The sequence below is a fragment of the Lacerta agilis genome, chromosome 5 (genome assembly GCF_009819535.1).
Source record: "Lacerta agilis isolate rLacAgi1 chromosome 5, rLacAgi1.pri, whole genome shotgun sequence".
Lineage (NCBI taxonomy): Eukaryota > Metazoa > Chordata > Lepidosauria > Squamata > Lacertidae > Lacerta > Lacerta agilis.
This window is the reverse complement of record NC_046316.1, coordinates 9,881,061-9,891,728: the sequence shown is the minus strand read 5'-3', so window position 1 is coordinate 9,891,728 and position 10,668 is coordinate 9,881,061. Positions and strand designations below refer to the sequence as shown.

Genomic DNA, 10,668 nt, shown 5'->3' with positions numbered 1-10,668 from the left:
GTGTCCACTCTGGGCAAACGTGATGTTGTACTTGACTGCTATGGTGATGTTACATCCCACAACTTTGAACCGCTTTGATTCGCCTTGGACAAAGTTTGAATTGCTCCAAAGCAGCCTGCTTCAGTTTGGGTTTCAGTCTTTGTCCGAAGTGGAGGCATGCCTGGAGTATTGATTACAACCAAGAGGTCCAATATGGACACACTGTTGCAGTCCAGTTTCCGATGTAGGTCAGCTGATAAACCAATCAAATATGCGTCCATCCACAACCAGGTCTGAAGCTGGATTGAAATGGATCTCGGATATTAATTTTATCCAATAACTCTTGGAGCCAAGTGACCACCACTTGGCATGTTTGAAACTGGCTGGAAATTCTACAACGCAGCGGGATTCATCCAGAGAGTTTATCAAACAGAAGTCTACCTACAACCTCTAGGCTACGTTGATATTCAAGGATTGGCATGCGTCAAGAATAAAGATGGCTGGTCTCACACTTCTGAGATCTCGTCCACATTCCCAGGCTGAACAAATGGGAAAGTATCCAGAACAATAGGACAAGCGGCTGCCAAATGTTCCATTAGGATATTACGCAATAAATGTAGCATCCCAGTTGGAGGAGGTGCAACTAGCTTTACCTTCAGAGAGCCTGGTAAAACAAACATGGCAAAAGCATGAAAACAAAAAAAGAAATAGATCAGCAACCACCACTTCTGAAATCCCCTTATAAAAATGTGATTCAGTAAATAGCTTCATAATATGAAAAAATAAAATTACATCTGTATCATTCACACACACACACACACACACACACACACACACTGTATATATGAATAATGAAATGGTTGCAGCAGCACAGTGAGCCCTTTGGAAGTGCTGCAGAGAGGGAGGTGGTGGCACCTGCAAGACACTCTCCTCTGGTGATGGTTGTAAATAGGATTTCATAATCCTATTTACGGGTGGTGCTGTGGGTTAAACCACAGAGCCTAGGTCTTGCCGATCAGAAGGTTGGTGGTTCGAATCCCTACGGCAGGGCGAGCTCCCATTGCTCGGTCCCAGCTCCTGCCAACCTAGCAGTTCGAAAGCACGTCAAAGTGCAAGTAGATAAATTGGCAGGAAGGTAAACGGCGTTTCCGTGTGCTGCTCTGGTTCGCCAGGAGCAGCTTAGTCATGCTGGCCACATGACCCGGAAGCTGTACACCAGCTCCCTCGGCTAGTAAAGCGAGATGAGCGCCGCAACCCCAGAGTCGGTCACGACTGGACCTAATGATCAGGGGTCCCTTTACCTTTACCTTTGTTTCTATAACACATTTACCCTGAGCTCAGTGCAGAATCAACAATCTACAGTTCTCGGCCTTTTCCCAGAGACGAAATGTTTGTTTTGTGAGGGTTTTGTTTTGTTTTGTTTTTGGAAAATTCATAGCTAACATTCTTTGACAAACAGTTTCAATCTCAAATATTCTGATTAATTCTACTTTGAATTAAGTAATTTATTTACTTGATTTAATTTATTTACTGCTACGCCCATGTATTAGGTGTTTTATAAGTTTATTATATCAGCAAAGTAGGATTTATTATTATTTTTGGCAATTTAAAGCAGATAGCACTTTACTTTGCCTTAAAAATACACTTGCTCCTTTTCCACATGTCCTTGTGCCTCCTTTGGATTTGTACTGATAACTAAGGATTGATTGCTTTGCCTGCTGTGGCCCAATAAGAAAATGTTACAAGTCGCATTCCAGTCCTGTATAAGGCAAGGTCTTTTGCTAATTTTATTGAAAAAAAAATTTTTTGGTTTGGACTTCAAACAATCAAAAAACCCGCCCTTCCTCCCAGAAGCTCAGGACGGATGCCTCAGGAGGCCACCAACAGCTACAACTCCCTGCCACACTTACAAGGAGCATTTTAAAATAGATTTGCTGCTGCAGAAGCTGTCTTTACGCTGCCATTCACTCCCCATTGAAGCACAGAGGGCAACTTTCTTGCAGGCTGCTCCGCGGTGTAGGACCTCCCTTTGCCTTGGAGGTTTGCCAGACAGAGCCAGGGCATCTTCTGAAAGCAGGGAACCATTTTTCCTCTCGATGGCCAGATTATTGGTTTGCTATGTTTTTATACAGCGTGCCTGCAGGAGCGAAGCCGGAATTGGGATTAAAAAAATAATAATCAAAAAACCCTGCATGTAAATTTGCAAGGGATGAGTAGATTGATTCACTGTAGCCATCCATCGATTGATCCTCGCAGTTCTTTTCCTGTTCTCAGCTGTCAATAAGCAATAGGTAAGGAGAACGATAAAAGTCTGCAATGCACCATCAAGTTGTCTGTTGAAGGCAAGAGGGCCTGGGCTTTGTGGTGACGCGCTGCGGGTGGGCCCGAGTTTCAGGCGTCACCTTCAGAAGTGGGAACACGGATCTGGGAAAAGGGAAGAGCCGCGTGGCTGGGACTGCCGGCACACTCTGTGTCTGCAGCTTGCCGAAAACTTGGGCACGATTTTCCTGCAGTTGCCCGGGTTCCCGGGTCTCCGCTTTCCAGATCTGCGGTTGAGTCCTCAAGACCGACTGTCGCGCGTTTTAATTGGGGAACTTGTCCCATCCTTCATTAAAGCAATCACTGTTAAAACAGAGGGACATAAAGAATAAACCATAGGATTTATTCCTTCATTAAACTGATGATCCGTACATGAAGCCAATTAACATTATGAGTCTGGCGAACATCAAGTGTAAAAGAGGTTAGAGGAAATGGAGAACAGTCACCTTGGTCTTTAGATAAAGAAAGAACACTTTTGCGTTATAAATTATAAGAGAGTCCAACCGGGACAAATCTGCAAATTTGACTAATTGGAAAATGCCTTTTACTGCACATGGGTTGGGATGAAATATAACCTCTTCGCTGCTGGTTCTCAGAGACAACTGGGTGTCCGGACGGGTTGCTAGATCATCGAGAAAGAAAGGAGAGGGGGAAACAAATACAAACAAACAAACAAACAACACAGCACTGGCGTCAAATTCGCTTGGTCCAGACAAAGTTGGCAAAGATTGAAATCGGTGCTTGAAATGTCTTTTAAAATCTAGACCTGCTGGAGAGAGCAGGCACAGCTGTCATGCAGGCGTTGGACCCAGAGCAACACAAACTGGACACCCAAACTGAATCCAAGTGGTTCTTCCTCTTCTACAAAGCCAGTGTCCCAGCGCCGGATGCAACGGGTGACTCACTCCGCACCTCCGCCCCACCACTCTCTGCCATCCAAGAGCGGCTGTCCTGCTACACACACACACGCGTAATGCTTTTTATACTAGCCCAGATCCAGGGAGTTAGGAAAGTCTCCAGTCCAGGGTATACAGACTAAGAATGCGTCCCGAATGGAAGCGGTTCCCCTCTTCCTCCCCGTCTCCCCCGCCATGCACACTTACTTGGGCGGGGGCTCCACTGAACCTACAGTCCTGGCCGCCCGCTTCCCTCTTTTTAGACGGGGAGTGCGGTTTGCCTGCGCAACCGTGGCCGGGGCAGGCTGTTGTCAACTCCGCTCCAATGTAAACGAGCGGAGACAGGCTGCGGAGGCGAACCACCTCTTCTCTCGACCAAACCAGAGGGTCGCATTGACCCTCCGAAGGACAAACTTCGTGAAATCCAAGCCACCCGTTTCCCTGGCCGTCGTTTAACTTGGAAAGATACTCAAGGCGCCAGATAAGACGGGTCTCTCTTTTTCTCGGGGTAGTGGGCGGCGGGTGGGGAAACGTAACTGCGAAGGCCTGTGGCATATTTGTGCTTACTCGAAAGTAAGCCTCACTGAGGTCAACGGCACTTGCTCTTACGCTAGGATGCACCGAATTGCGCCGAGATAAGTCGTCTTCAAAGCCGGCGGTCGTGAACCGACGGGGCCGCTGTCCCTGGTGCTGAACCTGCAACACGCTTTCGTGGGTGGAGGGAAAGGGTCCGATTTCATACCCAAATGAAAGAGGCGCTGGGGTGGCCCTGGGGGAGGGTGAAGCTCTCTAAAGCCCTGTTCTCCCAAGGGTGCTTTGTTTACCCTTTTTTGCAACGAGCCCTCGATTATCTCACGCGCAATGTAAGTAAGCTGATCTCTTTTATATGACAGGCCATCTCTGCGCTCTCTATCTCGCGTCTGCAAGCCATAAAGGCAGCTCCAGCCGGTTAGAATGGGACCCCAGAGAGGGCCCTTTTTCGTTTCTCGGCGCGCAGAATCCAGGGCGGACTCGGAGCCCCTGGGCAGAATCCGCTGAACTTGCAGACTACCAGCAGCAGCGAAGGGCAAAAGCGAAGGAGGGAGGCGTGGAGCCAGAAGAGCGAGGCATCCATCCATCCTTCACACACACACACACACACACACGCAAACACACAAGAGCAAGCCTGAAGAGTGCCATAATGAAGTTATGATTATTTTATTAGGGTTCTTAGGATAAAAACTACTCTCTCTCTCTCTCTGTCAGACGAGAGGGGAGAGACAGAGAGAGAGAGAGAGAGAGAGAGAGAGAGAGAGAGAGAAGGAAAGCCGCATCTGTTTCCAAACCAGGGAGCCATCGGTGCCAATCCCGTCCGGGGAGTTTATTGCCGTGGATATGCCTGAGAAATAGGAGCCTTCGGAATTACGCAGCGTGGTAGCGGCGGCGGCTTCGTTTCCCCCACCCGCCTCCCAGCCGCTTTGGGGGCTCTGTTGAGCTAAACTAGATCGACTCCCCCCACCCTAATAGTCAGGCTGGCGGTTCCCCGACTGTGGAAAGCCAACCCGAAATGGTTTGCCTGGCTGTGGAGTCCAGCGCAGATTTTCCTTGCCCGGGATTCGCCCTTTTGGAAAAGCTGGTGGCAACCAGGATATGAAAAGAACCGGTTTCCACTTTCTGGCACTCGACGTATTTCGGAGGAGCGGCCGGACTCGTGCCTGCTTTCTCTCGGAGACCCTACCTGGCACGGGAGAGCGAGACTCCGAGGAGGACGGCTGCCCCAACCGCTTGTCGCGTAAGAGAGCGTCGGTGCAACTCAGCTGGCGCCTAACGGGAGGGAAACCTTGTTCCTGAGCTGTGCTCTTCGTCTCTCTATCCCTCTATCGCCTTGCTGCCTGGCTTTAAAATGCACCGTGTCTTGCAAGCGATCCCTGAGCAGACTCGTCCGTCCGTTTCCTTCTTCTCTAGCTGCGCGTTTAGAAAACAGCCGGTCGTTGCCGTCTGTCCAAGCAAGGCTTGTTCCAACGGAAAACGAGCAGTCTAGACCAAACACAGACAGCCAAACTTATCAACAGTTGTCTGACTTGCATCTTCTGACGCATCTTGAGTAGGTCATAATACCAACTTTATTTTCAGTGGTGCATAAATTAATTACACGCATTTAATAACCCAAATATCATTATATTCCCCCTTTAATATCGTAAAGGCTTTACGCCAGGGAAGCACTTAATCGGGCAGGGGGGGCCATAAGCGGCTATTATGTCGGTGTAATGCTATTATGGAGCCAATTACGCGCCATTATCCCGTCCCCCCGCCCTTTCCGTTTCTGCCATTTGATCCAATCTCGCGCCCCCGAATTTAAATTTTCAGCTGGGTGCTTTAAAAAGACTCATTTTCACCCAGGCCTGGGGGCTGGGCCAGCTCTCTCGCCGCCGAGCCTCCCTCTCGGATGCGCTTTAAAAGTAATTGCGAAGGGTCCCAGCGCATCTCATTTGCAGACGGGAAGCGAGCATCAATCCGGAGACCCCTCGCTGTGAACAAAATCAAACTCCGCTTTGGAAAGGCGAGGCGGCTCCGGCAAAGCCCACCGAATGGGCCATTAGCGGGAGGGCGGGAGGGCGAGCGGGAGGGGGGAGGAACGTGCCAGCTAGCCAGCCAGCCAGCCGGGCAAAAGTGCCAGCCCCGCTTGCCCACCTCTGCCCAGAGGTAAAGTGGCACCACCCCCCAGGGATCCTGTCGGGGCCTGGGGAGCCTGGCGCGAGCGCGAGCTGCTTAGGGAAGGTCGATGTGGGATCCTCACCCCACCCCACCCCCATCCGTGGGCTCCCCCCATCCTCCTCCTCCCCCCCTCGCATTCCTGCTGTTTACTGAGAAATGACGCGCTTCTCCCCCCCTCCACGCACCACGTGGGTCATTTGGAAGGCCCAGTAGACCTATCCAAGTTACTCACTGTAGACAGCGCTGGCAATAATCAGATTAAGGCCAATTACGCGTGAGATTATAAAAGCAAGTGCTGAGAGGCTGAGCGGACGGCAGACAGTTCCGTCAAGACATCTGCCCATTGGCACGGCTCCGCCGAGGCCTTGTGGCTGCTTCGACGCCAGCAGAAGGACGAGCAGCCGCAGCTGGGGCGCGGGCGAGCGCTGCCTACTCCAGCCGCCCCTCTGCCTCCACGCCGCCTTCGGTAGGGCTTTCAATTTCCTAGTTGTTCCTTGACGGGACGGGTTTGCCTTGATTGGAGTCTTGGGGGGGGGGCTTAGTGGGGGCTGAACAGCTCTTCCCGACTCAGGCAACGGGGGAAGTGGGGAGACAAGGATCGGGCTCATTGCCGCCGCCACTAAAGGGTCCCCCAGAATTGCTGCCTCGGCTTTCTAAGCTTCTCTTCCCACCCCTCAAGTTTTGCCCCTTGTTTCGAAAGACGAAGAGGTCGGCATGTTGGGCCGGCCGGAGGAGCTTCACTCTGCTCTCCCGCTCCCTCTGGCACAGCGGCCGCGACCTATCCTTTAGCCAAAGTTCCCCGGGAACTTTTCCCTCTCCGGCTAGCCTAGCGTCGAAACGCCCGCGCCGTCGAAAGAGAGGGCCCACCTGAGCGCTGCGTCTCGGGGACTCTCGCTCTTCCGCTTGGGGGTTCGTTGTTTTGATTTGCTTAGAGGTCAGGATGAAGAACCACCTCCCGTCCTTGGAGCTGGCGGGCGGGCGGGCGTCGTGGGAGAGAGATTTATTCATCTGCCTGTTACTGATCTCCTTCTCCCTGCGCTGTTTGTTCCAGAGTTCCCGACCGCCTCTCGCCACCATGTTTTATTTCCACTGTCCCCCGCAGCTGGAGGGTGAGTGTTGTCGAAGCTCAAACCGTAAGTAGGACTAGGAGCGCAAACTTCGATCTCGACGGTCCTTCCTTGCGAGGCTCCCAGTATTTGGGCCTGGAGCGCAGAGGGAGGCGCTGAGCGCACAGGCAAGCTGGCAGGCAGTGGCTGGCCCCGACCGATCCGTACAGAAAACCTCATTTTGCTTATTTTATTTCTGTTTCGCCTCTTCGGAAATTATAGCCTGCCGGCCCCCGCCCCGTCGGAGTACTGGGTTGGGAAGCGACCTTAATTGCCTTCCTCTTGGAAGCGCCTTCGGCTGGGGCGCGCATCTTTTTGCGCGCTGCGCGGCGACACTTTTGGCCACCTGCCTCCCCTCTGCGGCTGCAAGAGCCGCGGGCGATGGGGCCGCCCGCCCGGGGATCCTCTTTCCTCTCCCAGCAGCACAGATGTTCTTGTTCCGCCTTTAATCGGGAGGCTTTCTGGAGGTGGGGGTGCTTGCCCCCCCCGTCTCTCGCCCGGGGGCAACATAAATCTTTCATACAGTTTTGGAAACCGGCTTCTTCGGCGTCAGTCGGCAGCAGCAGCGAAGTGGCGGTGGAGAGCTGGGGGGCCGTGGAGAGAGCTGGGGGGCAGGCCCCAGTTGTCGCATTGGCTGTCGGGCGCTGCCTCCTTTAAAACTAGTCAGTAAGTTTTTGTCCGTTACAAAGTGAATAGGAGGAAGAGAAAAGGATTTTTAGACGGGGCGACCGCAAACAGCTAAAATCCGCCGTTCAATCTGTTCCTAAGCTTCGTTGTCAGGGAGGTAAGGCCGGTTGGGCGAAGGGATTGCTCTCCAGGGGTCGAAAAGTTCCTCGGGGTTTCCTCTGAGCCAAACAGGGAATGCAGAGAGGCGCAGGGGTCTTGGAGACCCCTTCTGCCCTGAGTTTCTTTTCGTTATTCCCTTCTGTCTCTGTTCTGGAGTCGCGAGAATCTGGACTTTATCAGGAATCCTTCCGGGCCCGCAAAGCCCTTTCCAAGGCCAAGCTTGATTTCGGCCCTTCGCTTGATCTGAATCTAGTCCTCCAAATCCGATTGGCAAGGGTCTGACCAGCGCTGGTGCAAGCCAGGATCGGACTGGCGTGTGGGCCCCAAACTGAGCAGCAGATCCCGAGAATGGTTGCACTTTTACTTGGAAGTAAATCCCATTTGCCCTGCGGGCCTTTTCACGCCGAGTAAGTAGCCGTTCACTTACCATTAGGCAGAATGAAGGCGGCTGATTTGGGGTCTCTGGAAACGGCAGCAAATGATTCGTTCTTTTCAATTTCATTTCATGTGTATTTTTATTGGCATGAAAGAGCCAGGCGCTGGGGTGGGTGGGGACTTGCCTTCTTCGGGTGCCCAACTACCTTGACCAGCTTTGGATATTATGTACCTTTGAAGGGAGGGGCACTTCCCGCTCCGCTTCAGGCACAAAATATTTTGGGCGCGCCCTGTTCCTGCAAGAATTCGGAATTTCACCAACCCATCTCCAGGCTCAGCGTTGGGATCAAGCCAATTCCGTCACCCTCCATGAACTCGGTGGCGCTTACTTCCAAGTAACACATTTAGATGGCGGTGCGGGTTAATCCATTATCGGCAATCCAAATTAACTGAGCTGAAAACGGGAAACCGGGTGGCGGTGGTTCTCCCTGGCTGACGCATCTTATGGCAAAAGAGGCAGCCCTGGAAGCAGCTGAGGGCGCAGCGCTCGCTGGGTACCAGCCCAGCCCAGCCCTGAGCTGCGCCACAGATGAAAATGGAGAGAGGCCCCTCATAGTAAATGGGTTGGGACTGGAGTTACAGTCAACGGATGGCCTTGGGAAGAGCCAGTGTTTCCTCGGAATATTCTGCCACCGCTTTATCCCGAGCCAACCTCCTGCCTCATCCCTGTCTGTACCAGAGACAGAGAGAGGCGCGCGGGGGTGGGGTGGGGGAAGAGTTTGGGCAGGAGGCAGAAAACCAAAGGAATCCTGCCTTCGTAAAACCTCCTGATTTTGAAAGTAAAAAACAACAACAACCGGTAGAATGGGTTCAGAGGCCCGGCAAAAATCTTATGGAGAAATCGGGGGGGGGGTGTCCCACGCACAACCAGTATTTTTAATAGTGCTAAAAATCTCCCCCTAATACGCCGAGACTACCCTCCCTCCTGCCCCGGAAAAAAGGAGCAAAAACGCCCATCTCCACCAATTAATTTCAAACAAAATCATACCCACATATGGGCACATATAGTGCCTGGGCGGGGTTTATTATTATTATTATTATTATTATTATTATTATTATTATTATTATTAATGCTTCAGCTGAGATTCCTGCAATATAGGGGGTTGGAGTAGATGACTCGTGGGGTCTCTTCCAACTCTGATTCTATGACACATTCCCACCCCCCGCAGGGCAACTATTGACAGGTAGGTCTACTCCCCCAATTTGTACCCCAATCTTCCCTAAACTGCTAGTAGTGGAATCGTGCATTCTTTTCTCGTTATCTTCTAACAAATAAGAAACTCACTCCAAATAATTTAAGAGATTGAAAGGGGTACATTGAAAATCAAAGCAACCCGTTAGGAAATTTTAAATTACTGTAATCTTAACCCTTCCAGCAGCCCTCTGGCAATCCGAGCCATTTTTGGGTGGGCCCAGAGGGGGAGAAGGTGCGCGCAAACTCGCTGGCAGTCGCGCCGCTTTTGCTCGGGAGTCGAAGCGCCTCGACGCGCCTCCGAAAATCTATTTGAGGTTCGCTGCTGCGTAAGTGGTCTGCAAGATCGCAGCCATTAGGAGGGCCGACAAAAGGCCCGCCGCACGTTTGAGGCTTTAAAATCGATTTAGTCACAAATGAGGTAATGGGGCTCGGACCCAGTAATGGGATTTCAGTCCCAGGAATCTGTTTGGGGTGGGGTGGAAGGGAAGAATGCCTTTTATGATCCTAAATAGTAGCCCTTGTTTGCCCGATGGCGCCGCGGGCGGCCCGGCCTGTTTTCTTCTGACGGCAACTTTGGAAAGCCGAGCAAGTCGCGTCCAGTCCTGCAACTTGGGCGCAAAGTGTATAATAAAAAAGACAGAAAAGAAGTCCGGATTAAGAGCCGAGCCAAGCCGGGTCGCGCTGGGGGCCTCTCCTCCTCCGGTTTCCCGTAGCCACGTCGCTGCCCCCCTCCCCGCCGTCGTTTAGTTCGCCGTGATCTCCCCAAACCGGCCATGATGTGGCAGCTTTGAAAACGTCCCGGGGGCAAAGCAGGGGCGCTGAACCCCGTTTTCCGCAGCCTCCCCAGCTTCTCCCCCCCCCAATCGCCCTCCTTCGAAATGGAGAGGATCTCGCGCCTCTCTCGGGGTTGCGCCCAGTTCCACCCACTAGGCAGCTAGGCCTTACAGAAGCAAAGGGGGAGCCAGACTCAGAGCGAGAGTCTGGGTCACCCCAGGGCGCAAACAAAGACCCCCCCACCCCATTTTCCCACCAGCATAATGATTTGCAAATCGGGAGCGCCGCCCCGTCTGCTTTCCCCGCGGGAGAAAACCGCTTCGGAGGGGTGAGGCCTTCGGTCCCTGGTTATGCAACCTGCTGCAGCTTCCCCGCAGAAAGCGACGAGTGGCCGGTGCAGCCAGCGTGTTGCTTGGTCCTCCTCAACGGACAACGGCCCTGTGTCCCAAATGCATTTTTATTTTTTGGGTGGGGGCGGGAAGGA

General features: G+C 52.4%; 1 protein-coding gene across 2 annotated transcripts in view; it reads left to right on the top strand.

The window, feature by feature from the left end:
- The first annotated feature begins 6,944 nt into the window (after window positions 1–6,944).
- Window positions 6,945–10,668, top strand: part of DRGX (dorsal root ganglia homeobox) — a 33,732-nt gene continuing 30,008 nt past the window's right edge. For both annotated transcript variants that reach the window (XR_004426581.1, XM_033148455.1), the window contains exon 1: window positions 6,945–6,997. Coding sequence is in view for 1 of the 2 variants with exons in the window: in XM_033148455.1 (XP_033004346.1) it covers window positions 6,964–6,997 (34 nt within the window). In the remaining variant the exon portion in view is untranslated. The remainder of the gene's footprint in view (window positions 6,998–10,668) is intronic.